Source organism: Bombina bombina, chromosome 1 (genome assembly GCF_027579735.1).
Source record: "Bombina bombina isolate aBomBom1 chromosome 1, aBomBom1.pri, whole genome shotgun sequence".
Lineage (NCBI taxonomy): Eukaryota > Metazoa > Chordata > Amphibia > Anura > Bombinatoridae > Bombina > Bombina bombina.
Window position 1 is genome coordinate 916,832,811 of NC_069499.1, and position 9,272 is coordinate 916,842,082.

The window sequence follows — 9,272 nt, forward strand, 5'->3', positions numbered from 1 at the left end:
TTGCAAAAGAAGTTGGATGTTCCCAAAGTGCTGTGGAAAACTGCAAGAGTAGTGCCTATTCATAAAAGTGGGGAGTTAACCTTGGTTTCTAACTATCGTCCTATATCATTGCTCCCTGTATTGTCAAAAATCTTAGAAAAATGCGTCCATACGCAATTATGCGAGTATTATCAACTTTCTATCTGACCCCTGATCAATCAGGTTTTAGACCGAATCACTCCACTACAACTGCCCTCCTAAAAGTTTGCAATGACATCCAAACTGGCATGGAACAAGGAGACCTAACTGGAGCTATTTTCCTTGATTTTGCAAAGGCTTTTGACACAGTGGACCATGACATACTACTGCTCAAACTAAAAAACTCTGGTATTGCTGATCGTCCGTTAACCTGGTTTCGATCATATGTATCGGATCGATCACAATATGTCTCCATTTCTAACAGTGACTCCCTCCCTCTCCCAGTCACGTGTGGTGTTCCCCAAGGTTCCATTCTCGGCCCCCTACTATTCACATTATTTATAAATGATCTGCCTAATGTCTGCAAATCCTCAACTGTACACATGTACGCAGACGACACGGTAATCTATGCAAACAAATCTGATCTGCCGCAGCTTGAAGCAGTGCTCCAAGACCAGTTCACAGAGGTAGAAAAGTGGATCTCGAAAAACAAACTCTACCTAAACACTGACAAAACGGTCACAATGATCTTTGGAACGGGACCTAAAATACAAAAATTACAAAATTCCCATCTTCGCATCAAAACAAAATCCAATTGCACGCTGACCGCAGTCCACTATTTTAAATACTTAGGTATGTTGTTAGACCCCAATCTATCTTTTGGACTCCACATAGAAAAACTTGCCTCTAAACTTTATCCAAAACTAGGTGCCCTATACAGAAACAAATCTTGCCTCAGCCCTACAGTAAAGGAAAAGATTGTACAGCAAATGCTGATGCCTATCTTGAATTATGGGGACATAGTATATGCACCTGCACCGCAAACTCACCTTAATAAACTTAATACATTATATAACTCGTTCTGCCGCTTTGTGCTACAATGTAACTACAAGACCCACCATTGTGACATGCTAAAAGAACTAAACTGGCTGTCGCTGGAATCCAGACGCACCCTCCATCTTTCCTGCCTTGTCTTTAAGAGCCTTTCTGGGAAGCTCCCACCCTACCTGAGCAGAATGCTCTCCCCTGCTATTCCCACCTCCTATAACAACACATTATTTAGCTTGCCTCAATACAAAAAGAAAGCAGCTCGATCCTCCTTTTCCTACAGAGCGCCACAATTATGGAATGACCTCCCTCACACTTTAAAAACTTCCCCAAGCCTAAAATCCTTTAAGAGATCCCTCTATACATATCTCAAAACAGAATGCTCCTGTCATGGTTGATTAAATATTTCGTACCTGCTCTATGTTAAATGTTTGCATATATTGTGTATTATTATTGTTTTTGTATTTTATTGTACCCTATTGTATCAGTGCAATGTTTTGTGATCCCAGGACATACTTGAAAACGAGAGAAATCTCAATGTATCCTTCATGGTAAAATATAATATAAATAAATAAATAAATAAAATTAATAGAAAGTTATGTGGAAGGGAAAAGTGTGGAAGAAAAAGGTGCACAAGCAGCAGGGATGACCGCAGTCTGGAGAGGATTGTCAGGAAAAGGCCATTCAAAAGTGTTGGGGACTTTCACAAGGAGTGGACTGAGGCTGGAGTCAGTGCATCAAGAGCCACCACACACAGACGGATCCTGGACATGGGCTTCAAATGTTGTATTCCTCTTGTCAAGCCACTCCTGAACAACAAACAACGTCAGAAGCGTCTTACCTGGGCTAAAGGAAATACAGACCTGGTCTGTTGCTCAGTGGTCCAAAGTCCTCTTTTCTGATGAGAGCAAATTTTGCATCTCATTTGGAAACCAAGGACCCAGAGTATGGAGGAAGAATGGAGAGGCACACACTGCAAGATGCTTGAAGTCCAGTGTGAAGTTTCCACAGTCTGTGTTGATTTGGGGAGTCATGTCAGCTGCTGGTGTTGGTCCACTGTGCTTCATTAAGTCCAGGGTCAATGCAGCCGTCTACCAGGAGATTTTGGAGCACTTAATGCTTCCTTCCACAGAGAAGCTCTATGGGGATGCTGACTTCATTTTCCAGCAGGACTTGGCACCTGCCCACACTGCCAAAAGCACCAAAACCTGGTTCAATGACCGTGGGATTACTGTGCTTGATTGCACAGCAAACTCGCCTTACCTGAACTCGATAGAGAATCTATGGGGCATTGCCAAGAGAAAGATGAGAGACATGAGACCAAACAATGCAGAAGAGCTGAAGGCCGCTATTGAAGCATCCTGGTCTTCCATAACACCTCAGCAGTGCCACGGGCTGATAGCTTCCATGCCACCCCGCATTGAGGAAGTAATTGCTGCAAAAGGGGCCCAAACCAAGTATTGAGTACATACAGTATGCATGCTTATACTTTTCAGAGGTCCGATATTGTTCTATGTACAATCCTTGTTTTATTGATTGCATGTAATATTCTAATTTTCTGAGATTGTGGATTTGGGGTTTTCATGAGCTGTAAGCTTTAATCATCACAATTATGACAAATCACGGCTTGAACAATCTTGCTTTGCATGTAAAGAGTCTATCTCATATATTAGTTTCACCTTTTAAGTTGCATTAGTGAAATAAATTAACTTTTGCACTATATTCTAATTTTTCGAGTTTCACCTGTAAATTTAAGGAATTAGTGCCCGGTATCTAAAAATAATCTTAAAAACAGGGACACTTTAATCCATTAAACTTTACAAAGATGCTTCTTTTTTAAAACACTTACCTTTGCTTTATGGAAGACAGACCTCTGATCCCCCCGCCCGCATCTCCATTCTCCTGCTGTGGTTAGCATATCAATGACAAATCCGACTTCCTCCAATAGATGCGTGGCCCCTTTGGTGTCCAGCTCGTAGGCCACGCAACGATTGGAGGAAGACGGATACGTCATCGATATACTAACTACAGCAGGAGATGCGGGTGGACTGTTTTCCATAAAGCAACGTTTTTTTTTAAAAAAGAAGCATCATTGTAAAGTTTAATGAATTAAAGTGCCCCTGTTTTTAAGATTATTTTTAGATACCAGGCACTAATTCCTTAAATTTACAATCGCTTGAATTTACTGAAATATTTAGTAGAGGTGATGAAAAAACAAGCAAAACCGTCTGTTTCAAATGACAAAGCTAATGGAGCTGTTTATAAACAGTACAATACAGCAAGTAAAATAGATCATTGGGACCTAATTAAAGAGAAAAAAAAATGACAGCACACTGTCCCTTTAAAATCTTTCAGTTCTACGAGCAGAATCACTGCAGTATTTTTCACAACCCGGAATGGCCCCCCCACTGCTACATAAAATAATTGTGCATTACAAAAATGCGAATGACAGGTCTAAACAATACCACATCGCACTTGTGTTGTGTGCACTATAAACTTCCCAAGAACTGCAAGGGCACTGCTGTTGTGAAGTTTAGGTACCACGAACTGAGTGTTCAGACATCAAAAGCATCACTATTGCATTATGGGACAAATATTATGAAACAATGCTTTATAATAGGAAACGTGTAACGGGGTATCAATAAATATTAACTGCGTAGCCACCGTGTACGTAACACTTTATAAGCATTCCTTTACACCGCGTATCTCTGTACCTGAGCTGCCTGTCATATTTCTGTTCCTTCACAAGTGTAATCTGCGCCATGGTTGTGACCCGGATGTAAACCTGCTGGGTTGCCTCCGCTTCCTACAACTAGATGGCGCTCCTTTGGTTTCCAATAGCAACCGCAAAGCGTGCTCTGTTCCTTGTATATAAATGTATAGGAATAAGTAAAATAAGGCAATATGGCCATTGGCCAAGAATAGTATACATAAAATTTAAATGTTAACGAGAAACTATTTATTTTAAAGCGGCATTGTACAGTAATCATAGTACATATTATTAGTAAATTGAGCCACACACGTACTGAAATGAAAATGCCTAAATGTGATTCGCAATATATAGTAGCCCATTAATGCCCTTCTTAGGTTATGGATGACTTGCATTTTGCTACACAGGGACTGCATAGTACAGAACTCGTTAAATCTGAGTTTAGCAGATTTTACCCAGAACTCATTTGTATTTGGCTAATTGGCTTTACCATATTCAATAGGCTTTAAAATTCTTGTTAATGAAATTGCACATTGAATTGCGTATAAAACATGTATTTGTAGACACGTTTTGTTATTCACTATTGAGTTGCTAATATAAATTAATATCATACATTGCACCTAGAGGTAAAACAAGTACACAAACTCTCTTTAATACATATTTATACTAATTTATGAGGACATATAACATTTCCGAGTTTTAAAGTTTATTTTATTTAGTTTTGAGTTTTAAAGAGAGTTCTTTGTGTGTGTGTGTGTGTTTTTAAATCGGTTGTAGTCGATTAAGATTTCATAAAGCTGAGACATTATGGAGATGAAAAAGGCCTGCGACTTATTTTAACAAAACACAAGATGGCGCTAGAGGTAAACTGTTTTTAAATGATGAGAAACGGTTTAGAAATATTTTTATCTGTAATTTTATTTGTTACCAAGCTTCAGTGGTATATACCGCCTTTAATGTAAATTTTTATTCACTCAAAATTCACAAATGCAGTGGTCTTAGTTCCTAGTAAGTGAATTACTTTCTTACAATATTTTTCTATACTTATTGCGCAAATATAGTTTGCTTACTTTTGTATAAAGAAATAGAAGTTGCAAATGGAGATTTAAATGGTATGACGTTTACCTATATATATTGCAGTGTTATAAATATAATTCTATTTACATTCAGGATGCAGTTAGAATCTATCAATTTCGAACATATTTGCAGCTGGGTTTATTTAGGCTTCAATTTTGTTTTAAGTGGCAAATTGTATTTATCATCTCTTGTACTGGAGAAGGTCAAGCAGTTTGAGGACCTACAGTATGAATTGTCATATATCCTGTGACAGCAGATCTCACAGGACCCAATTCTATAAACGCCAGCCCTCAAAGGGGCAGAGCAGATAGGGTTGCCACCTTTACTTGAGGCCAAACCCAAACACTTGTGCAGTGCAAAGCAAAAACATTTTTGCAGATTTTACATAGTTGCCAACATTTTAAAAAAAATTCCAGGTACACTTTGCAGCTATCAATTACCTGCATTTAATTTTTTACCACACCCCCTGCCCTAAAGGTCCGCCCACTTTGTCAAACCCACATAATTAGCATAATTTAGCTCCGCCTGTTTATTATGGTGAAAAAAAATCTATAAAGAACCAATTTAAAAGGTTACATTCCCTTATGTCTCACTCCTGTGCAGACTCAAAGTGGATAATTCAAACAAAAGTCACATTCTGTGGCTTTGTATTAATAAAGACATTAGCAGTCTGACTTTAATATATATACACACACACAATATTATATATATCATGGGGAGAACTTATAGGTGCAGTTAGTGGAGGGGACATGGGGAGCAGTTACAGGAGCAGTTAGAGGAGGAGACATAGGGAGCAGTTATAGGAGCAGTTAGTGGAGGAGACATAGGGAGCAGTTATAGGAGCAGTTATTGGAAGAGACATAGGGAGCAGTTATAGGAGCAGTTAGTGGAGGAGACATAGGGAGCAGTTATAGGAGCAGTTAGTGGAGGAGACATAGGGAGCAGTTATAGGAGCAGTTAGTGGAGGAGACATAGGGAGCAGTTATAGGAGCAGTTAGTGGAGGAGACATAGGGAGCAGTTATAGGAGCAGTTAGTGGAGGAGACATAGGGAGCAGTTATAGGAGCAGTTAGTGGAGGAGACATAGGGAGCAGTTATAGGAGCAGTTAGTGGAGGAGACATAGGGAGCAGTTATAGGAGCAGTTAGTGGAGGAGACATAGGGAGCAGTTATAGGAGCAGTTAGTGGAGGAGACATAGGGAGCAGTTATAGGAGCAGTTAGTGGAGGAGACATAGGGAGCAGTTATAGGAGCAGTTAGTGGAGGAGACATAGGGAGCAGTTATAGGAGCAGTTAGTGGAGGAGACATAGGGAGCAGTTATAGGAGCAGTTAGTGGAGGAGACATAGGGAGCAGTTATAGGAGCAGTTAGTGGAGGAGACATAGGGAGCAGTTATAGGAGCAGTTAGTGGAGGAGACATAGGGAGCAGTTATAGGAGCAGTTAGTGGAGGAGACATAGGGAGCAGTTATAGGAGCAGTTAGTGGAGGAGACATAGGGAGCAGTTATAGGAGCAGTTAGTGGAGGGGACATGGGGAGCAGTTATAGGAGCAGTTAGTGGAGGAGACATAGGGAGCAGTTATAGGAGCAGTTAGTGGAGGAGACATAGGGAGCAGTTATAGGAGCAGTTAGTGGAGGAGACATAGGGAGCAGTTATAGGAGCAGTTAGTGGAGGAGACATAGGGAGCAGTTATAGGAGCAGTTAGTGGAGGAGACATAGGGAGCAGTTATAGGAGCAGTTAGTGGAGGAGACATAGGGAGCAGTTATAGGAGCAGTTAGTGGAGGGGACATGGGGAGCAGTTATAGGAGCAGTTAGTGCAGGGGACATGGGGAGCAGTTATAGGAGCAGTTAGTGGAGGAGACATAGGGAGCAGTTATAGGAGCAGTTAGTGGAGGAGACATAGGGAGCAGTTATAGGTGAAGTTAGTGGAGGAGACATAGGGAGCAGTTATAGGTGAAGTTAGTGGAGGAGACATAGGGAGCAGTTATAGGTGAAGTAAGGGAGGTCACAATAAGCAATTATTGATCATTAACAGTTATAGCTAGCAGAATTTACACATTTATTCTGTTTACATGTAACTAGAATGTAGAAAAACTACTTATGTTTGCACAACTCCCTGTATTTGTGGAGAGATAAAGGTCTGTACAAGTTGGATTTAAAATTAAAGGGAGAAAAAACATTTTGAGTACAATATATTTCTAACCTTTCATATGCCAGACAGGGTTAGCATCTGTGCACCACAGCATCTCTGGAAGCAAGGAGTTAATCACTTAGGGGTTAAGTAAATTAATCTCTCCCCTGTATTTATCAACATTTCACTGAGGTGCTCCCATGCTGTGCTTTGCAATAGTAAAGCTTCAATTAAGTGCCATAAAAGTCTCATATTTGTTCTAATAATTCATCCACCATTTCTATCTCCCATCTCACATGCAGCTCACACGCAATGCAACTCAGACAGCAACAAGTTAATAGGTGACTTTTTTTACCTCCTCAGAACTCTGTGATCTAAAAGGATTTATGAGACCCCAGGGACTAATAGGCATTCCTCTCAAACACTGACACCGTGTGATATGCTCTCTGCATCGTCTGGTGTTCACAAGGAATGCATTTTTGCTACGTGCAGCATTCAGTTCCCTGATGTTATTGTACAGTTTATTTTCCCATCTAAATAAATAACAATAACTTTTGAGGAAGCACATATTTGCAAGTTGGCTTTTGTAGTGCACATTATAAATTGTAAATGCTGAATAATGTAAATTATACATTTGTTAAGAATAAAGTAAAACTGTATGAATAAAACAGTAGCAGAAAAAGGACTTTGGGAATCTTAGCAGGCAACGTAACTGCGAGAATAACAGAAAACTTTATCTGGGGCTTTATTTTTCCTTGCATATGAAGAAGGGACAAATATATTGCTGGGGGTGTGGGATAAAAACGAGAGAGACACAATAAGCTTTATAAAATACAATCCCTTTGTGTATTTAAGATAACTGGCTTACACAGTGCAGATCAGGCGGAAAAGGAGTGGTGCTGATTATCTTCACAGTTCACACCAGTAGTTACACGCTGCCCGCAGGTATCAGACACATCCACAGCCATTACCCGCCCCAAATGTGATGTCACTGCACAGCCAGCTGACGGGGAGGAGAAACTGACTTGTTTTTTTTTTTTTTAAATAACAAACTTTATTTACAAAAGACTGTCAGTTGACTCGAGTTTTTAACCCACAAAACAGTTGCCGGGACAGTCCGGGACATTTAAATGGTCGGGACTGGCTCTTAAATTCCGGGACTGTCCCGGCAAAAACGGGACAGTTGGTAACTATGATTTTATGGCAAGACAGGAGGCTTCATATTTTGCATCAAATCTTTACTAAATCCAAACAGCAGCAAAGAAAACTTACAGAGAAAAAAATAATAATAATAGCATAGTAACAAGACTGCACCAATCAGCACACAGCAGCCTAATAAACTGTAATGAGCAAGTCCAGCACTTCCTCTTTTCTTTGCTGCTTCCAGACAGCAGGTCATGTATTCATTTTCCCCTCAAATTTTAATGTATTGTGATTATCTTTGCTTAAGATCACTAATCTGTTTATCTGTGTTTTAGAATATACTATAAACCATTATATAGGTTTTTTTCCTCGGTTCTTTAGTCTCTATTCTGTTTATCTTGTTTAAGACTTTTCTGTAAAACTATTATATATGGTTTCCTTCCTAAGTTCTTTATATTCTTATCCCTTTATTTTTCATATTCTTATCCTATATGTAATTGTTTGTTTCTTATTCTTATCCTATATGTAATTGTTTATTTCATATTCTTACCCTATATGTAATTGTTTTATATTGGAACAGACAATAGGTTTACAGCCTGCTTGCCTGCATGATGTTTGTATATTAGGCCGGTTTCCAGGCCTTGTTTCTTTTCTTGCAAAGCTTTATTTAGTACAGTGTGCAGAGTGTGTGTGGCAGTAGCCAGGCCTCATTATTTCATAGAACTTCTTTCCATCAGGTGCCATGCTTAGGACCCCCTTTATTTCTACTGCACATTATATTAAATTTAGACAAGTCTGTATTTGCTACATTTGTTTTCTAGCTTGCCTACAATAAATAGGTTTTTCCTTGTGTGTTGTATTATCTTAGTATGATGTCAGCCTTGGTCTAAGATTATATAGTCATTTTAGGGCAGTGTCTCTCCTTTTCTAGCAGCCCCATCTGAGTGACCTATCTATTTATATAAAAATCTCTCTTACTTAATGATATGAAATCCTTTATTCCTTGCCTTTCAGAGCTTTCATATGGGGGATTTTTAGACTGTTTTAATCTAAGCCCTTTCACTTGTTAGACCCAGGTTTGATGGTCCTCTGGGTCTGACAGAATTAAAAAGTATTTCTTGTTATAGACTATAAAGTATTATAGACTCAGATGCTGATCTACGGATCCAGTATTAACCTTTTAAAAGCCTGCAGGAATCTGTATGTAGG

General features: G+C 39.4%; 1 protein-coding gene across 2 annotated transcripts in view; it reads right to left on the reverse strand.

The window, feature by feature from the left end:
- NAE1 (NEDD8 activating enzyme E1 subunit 1) overlaps positions 1-7,887 on the reverse strand; it is a 172,220-nt gene extending 164,333 nt beyond the window's left edge. The window contains exon 1 of one of the 2 annotated variants that reach the window (XM_053704154.1): positions 7,789-7,887. Coding sequence is in view for 1 of the 2 variants with exons in the window: in XM_053703323.1 (XP_053559298.1) it covers positions 3,720-3,769 (50 nt within the window). In the remaining variant the exon portion in view is untranslated. Of the gene's footprint in view, positions 1-3,719; positions 3,802-7,788 lie in introns of those variants that run through there. The other variant, XM_053703323.1, reaches the window with a different exon arrangement.
- Between the last annotated feature and the right edge of the window lie 1,385 nt (positions 7,888-9,272).